A 14326-nucleotide genomic window follows, 5' to 3' on the forward strand; every position below is an offset into this window, starting at 1 on the left:
AGTTAACTTAAGGACCAAGAAAAGGCTACATGGAATTTGGAAGTTCTACCCTAATTAGTCATGGAATCAGTCTAATTAAAGAGATTCTTCTTACTTTAGATCTACTAACGCATGTAATATTACCTTTATATATAGCAGTAAGATCTGGTCTGCCAGTTTGTGAAAAAAACTGAATTTTTACTACATAATGAGTAAAATGAGATATAATAGTCTTTCTCTACCAATTTATCACTTCCCTATCCCTCTTCCCCGAACCTAGAATTCCTGGCCCAAGTCTCAATCTTTATACCCATCTAGCTCACACTTAACCCATTCTCAATTCCAACTCTTCTCTAAATTTCTTCCTGAAAGATTAAATCACCAATACAATCCAGACAATCCCTCTGTAAACATTTTTTTGTTTTTGTTTTTTTTTTTTGCCTCTTTCCTCCATTTCTTCAGTTTCGTAGAAGTTTCGCCATGCCCAAGCTCTCTCTGCACTTTAATATAAATAATACACTTCTCACTTCCACAATTTCAATTGCAGCAGAAGGAAATAAGTCTAATTAAAGTGGCTGTTTCAGACTATAAATCTACCACACTTGAATCAATTGATTGAAGATGCATATATTAAATGTTGAACCACTGAATCATTTTTTTCTTTCTCCCAAGTGATGACACAAACTGAAACTGAATGAAAGATAGGACACTGAGGGTCACAGAGCACTACCACCACCTCAGTTACAAGAGCTGTTGAAGAACACTTGGTCCATTCTTTGAGGCAGCAGCTACTATAGACATACAGGAATAATGTGTTGCCTTGAAACTGAACTTGAAATAATTAGAATCCTACTCTAAAATATGGTTTATCTACAGCGAGTGAGACTAACTCACACACACAAAAAAGGCAAGCACCCTTATATTTTGGTTATCCTCCATGTCAACAATTTTTGTTCTCATAAACTTACAAAATGGCAAAATTGAAAAAGTCCTTAAGACTTCATAGCCTGAAGAACATTCTATCTAGTAGAGAAAACAATAAAAAATAAGGAATGGAAGAAAGGTAGAAAGTTGTGGAAGAAAGATAAATTCAGAGAAAATAAATATTTACTGAAATGAACTGAAAGGGTCAAAATGAGTTCAATTTTAGACATTTAACTTTAAGTTGCAAGTAAAAATATTTATTAGACAGATAAAAATGAGAGTTTGGAGGACAATCAGAACTGGAGACTGAGATTTGTGAATTGCCAAAATAATTAAAACCTTTCTTAAGCATCTTAAATTTCTATACTGTGTTACTTTCAAACAGCTTCAATTTCCAACTGAAAAATGGTATTTTAATTAATAGGAAGAATAATAGAGATGTGTGAAAACATATATGAACTATTGCATAGTGAAGTAAGTACAACCAGGAAAATTATATATACATCTACAAAGTAAATGAAAACAACAATAAAATTAAAACTGAACTCTGTCATCATAATGACCAAGTTTGACCTAGCCAAAATAGGTACACCTTTTCTTCTTTGTAGAACTAGAGGACTATAGGTCTAGAATACTGCTTATGCTATTAGAATTAAATTATATTGACTAGTTTTGCTGAAGCATCTTTTTTCTCCCCTTTCTTTTTTAGGCTTTACTATAGAGGAAAATTGTTGGAGGAGAGATGGAGTATATTAGGAAATGAAAATAATGTAACAATAAAAAATATCAATAAAATTAATTTTAAAACAGTTTTGATAGAACATCTAGGTGGTGCAGTGGATAGAGCAACAGCCCTTAAGTTAGAAGGACCTGAGTTCAAAAGTGTCTGGTCTCAGACACTTTATACTTCCTAGCTGTGTGACCCTGGGCAAGTTATTTAACCCCAATTGCCTTAGCCAAAAAAAAAAAAAAAAAAGTTTTGATTTTGCTATCCCTTCTAACCACAACATTATTTCTCTCACTTCTTTTCCTGCCAAACATCTTAAAAATTTGTACTACATTGCATTTTCTCATCAACTAATCCTTTGCACTTCGGTTAACACTACCATTATATCAAAAGCTATACTCTGAAACTCAGTCTTTGAAAAAAATTCTCAGAAAGATAAATCTCTAAGCTTCTAATATAACCAGGACTACTTGAACTACTGTACAAGCTTTATAGTCACCTTGGTTGTAAACATACACTTGTACAAGCCTCTGACTGGTCACATACAATACTTGAATGAAGGAGAGAGCAAAAACTCTACTCTAGCACAAGAATTCGTAACTGATGCTGTCATTCTTGTTAACTTGCCTGTATCTCCCTACATGTGTGAACTTTCCAGGTTTTAGACTGTGCTTTAGATTGTGCTCAAATTCCAGACTTCTTTTTCCCCCAATATAAATTTACATGTGTTGGGAACTTGATCAGGCAATCTGACGCTTGCATAGGAGTTACAGGCATGATAGCAGGTATCATAGTCAAGCTAGGCATCAGTCAGGTCAGATAACCAGCCACAACTCATTAGTCATATAATCTATTTCTTCTTTATATTCATTGCCTCTACAAGGTCCTTCCTATCTCACAAGATTTCCAATGGTGGACATCCCACTATTGTCCCAAATCCTAACTGTATCATTCTAACCAAATTCAAAAGCCCCTTTTCAGTACCTAACCTTCTTTTATCTGCCAACAGCATAATAGTGCTTGAAACGCTCTCCTCATTCTCCTACTACACTCCAAATAAATTTTATTTTAGTTCCTTTCTTAGGCTTTCTTCCTCTATCTATACCCTTTGTATTGGGTGCTTTCAAGGCTTTAGTCAATTACTCACTTGAAAAAACAATTCCCTCTCACAATTTTAACTATAATTTTATCCTAATATATGCATTTCTGATTATAATTTCTCATTCAAAGCTCCAGACCTTTATTTCTAACTTATACATGGTATTTCTACTTGACTCAGTCACTTGAAAGAGAACCTATCTAAAAACTAAACCATTATCTGACTCATCTCCTAAACTAGCTTTTCTTGCAAATTTCCCAGTTTCTATTATGTTATCACTATTCTTTCAGTCTCAAAACTCTGGAATCATTCTTTTTCTCTCCTTCATTTTTAGTATCCAATAAGATATATACAGAGTAGATGGGAGGCAGTCTCTAAAGGGAAGGCCAGGAAAAGACCTTTAGAAGGTAGGATCTGAGATGAGACTTTGGGGCTACCATGGAAAGCCTCTTACAGAAAGCGAGAGTTGAGCTGAAATATAAAGGAAACTGGAAAAGCTATGAAGGCAGAGTTGAGGAAGGGAAGTATTCCAGGCACAGGACAAATGATGAAAGGGGGCATCTAGATGGCAGTGGATAGAGCACTAAGCCTGAAGTCAGAAGGACCTGAGTTCAAATCTGACCTGGGATACTTAACACTTACTATGTGACCCTGGGTAAGTCACTTAACTCCAATTGCCTCAGCAAAAAAATAAAAACAACAACAACAACAAACCAAAATCAGATTTAAAAAACCCTGAAGCCCAAGGAGGCTAAATGCTTTGTCCAAAATCAATTAGTTTGAGCCGATAAGTCACTGACCATTCTTTCATTTCCATTCCCAGTACCACAATCTCATTATTTTATGCCTGTATTACTACAATCATCTTCTAACTAGTCTTCCTAAAGCCCAGTTCTAATCCTTTTAGTACACATTAATTTTTCTAAAGCCCCTTTCTTCATGACAATCCCTTTCTTAAGAACCTCTTTTTAAAAAAAATATAGAACTGTGATTTCACTGAAGTGAAAAAGTCCCAAAGAGAAAATTCCCTTCACTACTGCTGATTAGCAGATATCCAACAAAATATAGTCTTGGAAAGTTGCTAGGGGCACTGAAAAGTTAAGTGATGTTCTCTGGTTCATACAGCCAAGATATCAGAGGCAGAACTTGAACTCAGATCTTCCTGACTCCTAGATCAGCTCTATATATTGTCACCTCATTTACATTTGCAACTAAATTCATATAGCAATAAGAATTTCACATGTGATTTCAATGATTCAGAAAACTTCTGGATGGGAAACTCCCTTGACCAATAAAAACCAACAGCTTTCCACAACTTATGACAGATGTACACTAAGCTTGAGCTTACTTTCCTATGAACTCTGTATAGATACTGGTAGGAGACTACGTCATAGAATTTGGGGAAAATGTTTCATACCAACTATACCACAATAGTAAAATCCTATTTCTAAAATTTAATTAAGCTCAACTTATTAACTTATAGAAAAAGAGAGAGGCATACTAGTGAATACTTATGAGTTATAACCTTAAAAAACTAACCTGCAAATCTCTTGGAGTTACCCCTAGACTCTGAAGGGAGATGAAGCAGCTGTGCTCTCAAAACTCAGCCTACCAATGTGAGGGGAGATGATTGGAGAGTAGCTCCAGAGCTTGGGCTATGCTAAGACCAAGGTTATCCAAAACAAATATTCAACTTTCCTCCTCCACTCTTTGAATCCCTTGAAAGACTAAACCATATTTTCTTTCTCCCATCAATATGAGAGGAACAGCTAACCTACTTCCTACAATTCACCAAAACTCTTCATTCTTTTCCTGCTTGGATCCTCTGTGATCCTTACCCATCAATCTCCTCTCTCATACAGCTTCAATTTTTCTTTTAACTAGGTGCTTCTCCTCAGCCTAAAAACATATTTAGGTTTTCTCTTTCTTCTGATCCTGTCACACTGATTTCTGAGTAAGAGAAATAGGTCCTGTGACATTGTTACTTGTTACATGTGATCTCAAGGAAGTCACTTTATGACTCTGGGCTCTGGTTTCTTCACTTATAAAAGAAGGTGGCTCTTGATCATCCCTAGTTAGCTTGAAATGCTTTTATTCTTTCCTTCACTGTCAAACTTCAAGAAGTTGTCTAAATCTCTATTTATTCAGTACCCAGTCACTCCTCAGTCCTTTGCAATATGAGTTCCAATGCCACTACCCTACTGAAGCAGCTCTCTCCAAGACTAATAACCTCCTTATCTTAAAACTGAATGGGATTTTTCCTGACCTCACCTTCTATGGCATCAGATACTAAAGATCAGTTTCTTCTTTTCCTCTTTTTTTGAGTTTCATGATAGAATTCTCTCCCTTCTCTTATGTCTGACTGCCACTTATCTTCTTTCTAATTCCTCTCTCCTACTTAGATCTGAGGTGTTTCCCAGAGTTTTGTGCTAAGGAGCCTGAGTTCTTGGCCAGCACTCTCTCCTTGGCAGGTTCTCCATTCTCATGGCTTCTTCTTGATAAAGACTCACAAATCTATATATCTACTCTAACTCTGTGCCCATCCCCAGTACTATGCACCTGGATGTTCTGTTAGATTCTCAATTTTCAACACATCTTAAACTCATCTTCCCTATAAATCTTCACCCCATTCTTACTTCTCTCTATATTATCCTTTTTGCTGATGCTTATAACTTTGGAGTCATCTTGAATTCTTCCTTTGAACCCCATATGAGGAAAATGAGGACCAGAGAGCTAAGAGGCTTGTTTGAGGCTATACAGACTGTTACCCAAAGCCAGGATATGAATCTAGGTGCTCTAGAGCCAAATCCCATTTTCTCTGTACTGCACCATATTTCCCCTGTAGTCTTCCATTCCACGTAGAAGGATAATTATAAGAGCGATGAGATTGGCTCTACACCTAACAACTAAGAGATCTGGTGGGATGATTTGTTTTGTCCCTTTCAGGCCAAATAGTTTCATTTATAAAAGCAGGGAAGCTGGGATAGATGATCTCTTCCAATTCTGACAGCTTAGGACTCCATCTCCCAATTTGCCAAGTCAAACTCTAATAGATCCATCTTGGGGCCAGAAGATGGGGAAAATACGAATGCCATTGAGTGCTCAGACAGAGTTATGATATATTCTCATAATTATCCAAAGCTTTACATCCATAAGATAGTAGGACTGGCATATTAATTTCTTATAATCTTCTATTTCAAATCTTTTCATTTCCCTTTTGTTCCTTTTAACAATGTTTTTTCCCTTTGCCCTTTTTGGAAACTTTCTCTCTGCCTTTATTCTCAGAATACTTATTTCATCTTGTTAAAAAATATACTCATCATCTGAAAAATGTTGGACTTGGTATACCAAATCATCTATCAATTACCCTGGAAAATATCCATGAAATTTTCTAGTACTGTTTCCTCATCTGTGGAAGGATAAACTCTAATTCTAAATAATCTTAGAATTCTGAGTTAATATGATTTTGTAATGCTTTCCAACTCTAAGTGTCTATTATTTTATCCTACTATGATTCTAACAAAACAGTGTCAACCAATATACTTCTACACCTTTCATCTTTTCCCTTAAAAAGGGAGATCAGTTTGGACTAATAGCACATATAAACCTGATCACTTTAGGAAGAATAACAACACTAGAGGAAAAGTAACAAATATAATACATAATATTCAATAGTTCACCCTGTTGCATATAAAAAGATAATAGTTCCTGCACATCCTAAAAATGCTTATCTCTACCAGTCTGAGTTTCAGCGATTAGTGAGGTATCAATCAGTTATTGTTTCAAGACATCAGTTAACCTTACTCCCAACTCCTCTCTCACTCTCTTATAATATATCTAATATAAAACTCTTCCCACATCTCACAGGGACTCCTTCACAAAGTAATAAGTTATGTAAGTAATATTCTAATAAAAAATGTTCTGCTCACCTGTTACAATGCCTATTTCCAACTGTGCCTGGATTATATTTAAAGCCTCAATATTAAAATGAAGCTTCAAATCTCAATTTTAGGAAGAATTAAATAGAGACAGAAGTGATATGATAATCTGCATTTCTTTGAATAATTTTTTTAATTTAAATTTTATATTTTAATTATTTTAAGGGCATCTATTTCTTATTTAATAATTATATAAACTTCTGAATATATTCATGTGTTTTGACAGCATCATGGTAACCACAAGGGAAAAAACCCCTCAAATTTAGGCAAATTAGAATAGCGAATAATAGTCACTAATCTGAGTTTTACCCATGCTATTTTTAAATATATTAAATCAATTCTATTCTTAAATTACACTTCATATTTCAATGTAATATTAGTTAGGTTTTTAACTACTTGTCTCTCCAATTTGTTCTTTTAGATATCAAGACTTAAGTCCTTATAATTCTCTTATATTAGTAGCATAATTGCTACACTATTTCTGTTTTTTACAAAAATACTATAAAATTATTCCTGTAATTTTTAATGAATAGAACTGCAAATGGAAAGTTTCAACTGAGAGCTCTTTTAAGGGACATTTAACAAGTGGTAATCAGAGAGAGAAAAGAAAGTATAAGATTTTGTTGCTAGAAGACACAGGATATTCCAAAGTATTGAATTATATATCCATGTGATACATTTCATCTACAGAAATATGCTCATTTATAAATAATGTCAATGACAAACATATCCCTTTACAAAAATAGAAATTTTAAAGTTGGAATTTGCCTCTGGAAAACTTTAAAAAGAGAAAAAAATGGAAGGTAGAAATATATGGTTTTTACATTTTTATTTTTTATAGAAGGAGTATAAGTATTGCTTTAAGAAGAGTCCTGGAGTGGAGAGATTTTGTAAAATGAAATTGCTATGACAGCTCTATGTAGTGGCTAATGTGATCAAATGTACCTTTGTAAATTTAAAGTTCCCACTCCCCTTAGCTCAAATCTGGATGGGGAACAAATGAGATTAAGTTTCAGACACAGTTATTTATATATATATATATGTGTGTGTGTGTGTGTGTGTGTGTGTGTGTGTGTGTATATTATACACACACACACACACACACACACACACACACACATATATATATCACTCTTATCCCTCCAAGTTATCATTTTACAAACAACCTCTTGTTTAGGTTTATTGAAATCACATGTCTAGACAATAATAAATAATAATACACATATTTCCATTATTAAAGAATATCACACAGCAGTTTAGATAGTAATTCAAAGCATGACCAGTCCTTCTCTATTAACCAGAGGGACCTACACAAAAAAAACAAGTTTAAATAAAACTTGTGGGAAAATATAGGTGAGATATATACAAAATATAAATAAAAGGAAAAAAATTTCCTGACCAGAATAGCTACTAGCTCTACTCTGTTCCCATGCTGCCTGAATGGAAAGATAATACTAGAATAGTGATCTATCTAACTACCTCTCCTCTGATCAATTTAGGAGCATCAACAATTCTGATGGACATGGCACTCTTCAACACTGAGATGATTCAAACCAGTTCTACTTATGCAATGAGGAAGAGAGCCATTTATGCCCAGAGAGAGAACCATGGGAACAGAGTGTGGAATACAATACAGCATTCTCACTTTCTCTGTTGTTATTTGCTTAAATTTTGTTTTCTTTCTCAGTTTTTCTTTTTCTTCCTTCTTGATCTGATTTTTCTTGTGCAACTGTATAAATAGATATACATATATTGGATCTAACATGTATTTCAACATATTTAATGTATTGGACTACCTGTCAGCTAGGAAAAGGGGTGGGGGGAATGAGGGGAAAATATGGAATAAAAGCTTATGCAAGGGTCAGTGTTGGAAAAATTACCCATGCATATGCTTTGTAAATAAAAAGCTTTAATAATAAAAAAATTTTAAAAAAATTTAGGAGCATCAAGTGGTTTGTAAGGAAGGCTGGTAGTTGCAGTACCCTGAGTATATAGGATTGCAGGGCTTCAGTATCCTGAGCTAGAAAATTTTTAAAAATAAATTTCTTACCTAAAATTAGAATCAGAACTGGCAACACAGGGTTTGCAAAACAAAAACTTTCTAAGTCATTAGAAGTAGCCATGAAATTATTTTTCATACTATATATAAAGAATGGATATATGGTACAGGGGATAGAGCGTTGGGCCTGGAATCAAGAAGATCTGAGTTCAATGAATCCAGCCTCAGACACTTATTAGTCAGTGTGTGGCCCTAGACAAGTCACTCCACCCTATTTGCCTCAGTTTCTCATCTATAAAATGAGGTAGAGAAGGACATGGCAAACCATTCCAATATCTTTGCCAAGAAAAGCTAAAAAGGAGTCACAAAGAGTCTGATACAACTGAACAACTAAATATTATCTTTTTTTTCTTATCCCAAAAGAAAAAGCAAAACAAAAAATATCCTGACAAATATTGAGCATCCACAAGATAAAGCAGAACAGAAGAAACCATGATCAGGAATCCAATTAGACTGCAATATCTGGGAAGCGAGGCATGATGGCCAGGTGGTCAGTTAGTAAAGGAAAAAAAAATACAAATACCATAAGTTTATGTAGGGAAAAAAAGACTCCAAAGGATTCAATATAGATGAATAGAAAGAAGATCAAGAAGACCAAGCAGACACTAAAAGACCAAGAAAACAGGCCAGGTCAGAGTCTGGAACTCATTAGACAAAAGGGTATGGGAGCCTAGATTCAAAGAGGCTGACTGACAAAAGCCAGTAAACTAGATATAGAAGGACTAAGTAACCACAATTGAAGAATTCAGTATGAATGGGAAAAGTATATCCAAGGGCCTTTACTAAGATTTTTTGTCCCATGACCTTCTCTACTTAAGTTGCCTCTACATCAGGAACTAGCACAATAGATCGCACAAAGTGGAAACAGACAAAAAATTGCTGTGGATGAAATTTAGATAGGGTCAATATAACCATTTGCAAATAGGCAAACCAGTAATGAATCCTTAAACCTAGATAAGTAAAATATCCATAATTAATATTTGCCATAGGGACACAATAAAGCTAAGGAGAACACTAAAACATAATTTATAAAGAAGCTTTAACAAAATTCTAGCTCATGATAATCTGTGCTAGAAATCTTCCACTATTTCCTAACATGACTAGAATAAACAGATTATATCTTTAATATATATATATATGTGTGTGTGTGTGTGTGTGTGTATGTATACATACACACACACACACACACACACACACACAAGAAGCAGGAAAGTATAAGAGGGTGTAGGATTAGGAAAAAAGTTAATGCCTTCTATTTTGAATATCTAAAATGCCAATAGTATACTATTGCAGTGAAAAATATCTAATGATAATAATAGCTAACAGTTCTATAGCAATTTACTAAGTGCCAGGCACTTTGCAAATATCTCTCTTACAGATGTCTTGAGATATAGGTGCTATTATTATCCCCATTTTACAGATAAGGAAACTGAGATAAACAGAGGTGAACGGACTTGCATAGGGTCAATCGTAAGTGTTTGAGGGCACTCATATCTTCCTGAATCCAAGCTCAGTGCTCTATCCATCATGCCATATAGCTGCCTCTATAGGAAATTGCCTCAGTAGAGAGACACTAGGGCTGAATATATAGATCTGGAATCATCTGTATATAAATGATGATTAAACTCAGGAGAGCTAGTGAGGCCACCAAGAAAGAAAGAGTAGAGAGAAAACAGAAAAGGAACCAACAAGATTTTAGTGTTTTACATCTATACAAAGCTGAGTAACTTAAATATCATTTGTAAAATACTTAAATTATATACAGCTTGTACCTTGAAATTTACTTCACTGATTGTACACTTAAATTATCTATACATTCTAGACTGCAGTAGAAAAGCAAGGGGATTAAAGAAACCAAAGAGAGTCAAGATATGAGGACAAGATCTTTGAAGAAAAAGATCTCTTCTCATTTTAACCAAATTGGTGGCATCAAATAGGAAATTCAGGATTCGTCCAATGTAGGAGAACTAGAACCTAACTGGGATAGTGCCTACATCTGTGTTTCATCACTCTTTACTTCAGATTTATTCTTTATTTGCTAATAGGTTAAACAAACCTCCCTTGAAAGTGTGGCAGGAGCCAACTGTTAAATCTAAAAAAGTATAAGTCTAACTGAGATGATAAATTAAAATATATGTATATATAACATATTTAACATGTATGGGACTACCTGCCATCTAGGGGTAGGGTGGAGGGAAGGAGGAGAAAAGTTGAAACAAAAGTTTTTACAAGGGTCAATGTTGAAAAATTACCCATGCATATGTTTTATACATAAAAAGCTATAATAAAAAAAGAAAATATGTATATATATACATTTATGCATATATAGATGCAAAATTCAAGAGAGTTAGCAATTGTGGTTATATCATATGACAGTATATCTTAAGAGAACAGGTTGTCCATTTGAGGATGTAAATTAAGTGCTTCTCAAAAATGCTAATATGTGAATAAGAATCAACCAACAAATATTGCTAAGTACCTATCTAGCACTCAGAAGAAATTAAAAGTAACACAAATTTAAAATGAAAAAAGCTAGGAGATTGAAGATGATGCAGTTTGGACTACATGATCTCTGAAATTCTTTTCTGGTCTAAGCGCTTTGATCTTATCTTTTGCCATCTATCAACACTTACTTAATAAGCTTCCTATTATTTAGATAATCAAGTATAAAATCTTCCATATGGTTTCAAAGCACTTATTCTTTGCAGCCCACCCACACACACATACACACTCCTCTCTTCAGGCTTCTTACACCCTGCAATCTAGTGACACGGGCGTCTTGCTGTTCCTTGCTAAAGGGCATAACTCATAACTGGCATAGGTCTCTCTTGGCTTTTTTGAGATCCCAGCTACATTCCCAACTTCTGCAGGAAGCCTGTCCAAATCCCTCTGAATTCCAGTGCCTTTCCAATTTACCCTACATATAGTTTGTTCATTCATAATTATTGGCATATTGTCTCCCCCACTAGAGTGTGAGTTGTTTAAAGGTGAAGACTACATTTTGGCTTTCTTTGTATTCCCAGTACTAGTGCACAGTCCCCAGCACAAAACAGGTACTTAATAAATGAAATGTTCAATGACTGACATCTCGAAAAGCAAACAAAATAAGGATGGATGAGGATATTTATTAAAGATCAGAAAGCCATAAGACTGAAAATCAACACTTTAGATTTGTGTGAAAGCACTATATTGGGTTGGATTAGATGACCTTTAAGCTCTTTCACAGCTCCAAAACCTCTAACCATCTAATAACAATAACTGAACAAAAAAATACCAAATATTAGTACTACAAGATATGTGCTCTATAGACATTTTAAGTCTTCTCCATTGAAAAAATTATAAAATATGCCTCTTCCACTTCATTACCTGTTCTTTCCCAACAAGAGAACACGAAGGGATCTAAGTGTAGAAAGTCCACTTATTTCCTCAATCTGGTTATCATATAAATCCAAGAATATGAGGCTCTGAAGGTTAGAAATATTTTGGATCCTAGTTATAAAATTGTGTTGAAAATTCAACAGACGAAGGTGTTCTTCCCCATCAATCACAGGACAAACTGTCAGTTTTTGCCTAGAATATGAAAGAAAAAGATATTAAAGACTATGTCTAGCTGCTCGTTTCCATCTTAATGCTGTGCTAATGTATCTATTTCTTCTATCAATGTTTGTACATTCATTTTGGGTATGTGTATGCATTGATAAGAAAATTGAATACAAACTTTGGATTGCATATCACTATGGGTTATATAGAATTTGTGTCAGAATTTCTGTCCTTAAAGAGCTTGTAGGTAAGCAAGACAAAATATATATATATTTTGGGTTGCAAACTGAAAAAAAAAAAAAATATATATATATATATATACACACACACACACACACACACATAAATATGCAGAATCAATATATAACGAATATTTTAGAAGTAATAAATATCTATTTTAAGATCACTAATGGGGGCAGACCTGACTCAGGTCTCAGACACTTAACACTTTCTGGCTGTATGACCCTGGACAAGTCACTTAAACCAATTGCCTCAGCAAAAAAAAAAAAAGAAAAAAAAGTCACTAATGGTATAATGGTGTATATATAATGGTTATATATATAACATATATAATGGTATACCATATATATAATGGTATTAAAGAGCTAATCTCAAAGTCAGGAAGACCTAACAAGTCCTAACACGTACTAACTGTGGGTCCATGAGTAAGTTACTTAAGCTCTTAGAGTTGAAGATAATGCTCTAGCTAGGATTTAAATCACAGAGAAGATGTCTACCTTCATTAGAATAAGGAATTCTCTCATCTGAGAATTCCTTATATCAATTAAATCATAGAGTGGTCCCTATCTCTAAATTCTATTTATATAGAAGAGATGGCTGTTTGAACATCATGGAAAAATTACCATAGGCAACAATTCTAAACAAAATTGTAAAGTGTTTAAACTAACCCCTACTGTATTGGGGGAGGGAAAGCAGGAAATAGCAAAGACAGAGTATTATAGAATACCAAAAAACCCTAAAAAAGTAGTCCTCAATAGCACCTATATTACAAAGAGAAACTTTGTAAGGCAGCTTCTTAATGAGGTTCATTTTGTTTTGTAGTATAACAAAGGATAAAATGAGCTTTTATGGAAAACTTCCATGAAGAGTCATTGTATCATCCCTAACTTGGGGTCAGAGATTTAGAGCTAGAAAGTACTGGTTTAAAGTTCGTCTGGTCCAACTTACTCATTTTTTAGATGAAAAAACAGACTCAGACAGGTTAAGCAGCACTGCTACACTGCCAATGAGTAATGAAGGCAGAATTTGAACCTGTGTCCTTTGACATCAAATCCAGCACTCTTCCCAATTTCTCCTCTTTCCTCTCATATTGTGAAATAGACAATTATACAAAGGTGGGTATAAAGCCCCAGTAGTGTGTAGATTCTGGCATCTTTGTGAAAACTGGCATTTTTTAAATGCACACAAAAGATCTTAATACACATGTAAAGAACAGGGTACAAAGAGGTTCTGGTCATTTTAGGAGTACTAGACATTAAAGTTGAACAAAATTTGAGAGTAGAAAGTGTTCTGACTAGGGCTGCTACTAGAATCCAAAAGGAGCAGGGATTAGGAGAGGAAACATTTATGGCTCTATTATCATGAACAAAAAATCTGAATAGGGAGCTAACTGTAACAGAAAATAAATATTTAGAATTTAATTTTGTGTAACTTTAAAACAAGATGAAAAGAAATCAGGCATAACTGACATTCTGATATCTGTCAGAATCAAGGCACAAACTAACATTGTTTCTGACTAAATTAGGCTGGTTGATAGGGTATAATTTTAAAAGAAATATATAAGAAATTGGTTCAAAATAGATACCATCATTATTTTAATAGTTTTCATTTTATCTTCTAAGTATATCAAATTCACTACATTTATTCCTTTTTACTACTACATTTGATGGAATTGGTTTATAAATAATTGAATTTTTGCTCATAAAGTATGAGTATTCCCTTTCTCAGGACAGCTAGGTGGCACAGCAGATAGAATGCTGGGTCTAGACTCAGAAAGACCCATTTTTATGAGTTCAAATCTGGCCTCAAACATTTACTAG

The 14326-nt window shown here is 34.3% G+C and overlaps 1 protein-coding gene across 3 annotated transcripts in view; it reads right to left on the minus strand.

Moving 5' to 3' along the window:
• Window positions 1-14326, minus strand: part of LRRC49 (leucine rich repeat containing 49) — a 189719-nt gene that overhangs the window by 166326 nt on the left and 9067 nt on the right. For all 3 annotated transcript variants that reach the window (XM_051980750.1, XM_051980751.1, XM_051980749.1), the window contains one exon: window positions 12093-12296. In XM_051980750.1, the coding sequence (XP_051836710.1) occupies window positions 12093-12296 (204 nt within the window). The remainder of the gene's footprint in view (window positions 1-12092; window positions 12297-14326) is intronic.

The sequence above is a fragment of the Antechinus flavipes genome, chromosome 2, assembly GCF_016432865.1.
Source record: "Antechinus flavipes isolate AdamAnt ecotype Samford, QLD, Australia chromosome 2, AdamAnt_v2, whole genome shotgun sequence".
NCBI classification, from domain to species: domain Eukaryota; kingdom Metazoa; phylum Chordata; class Mammalia; order Dasyuromorphia; family Dasyuridae; genus Antechinus; species Antechinus flavipes.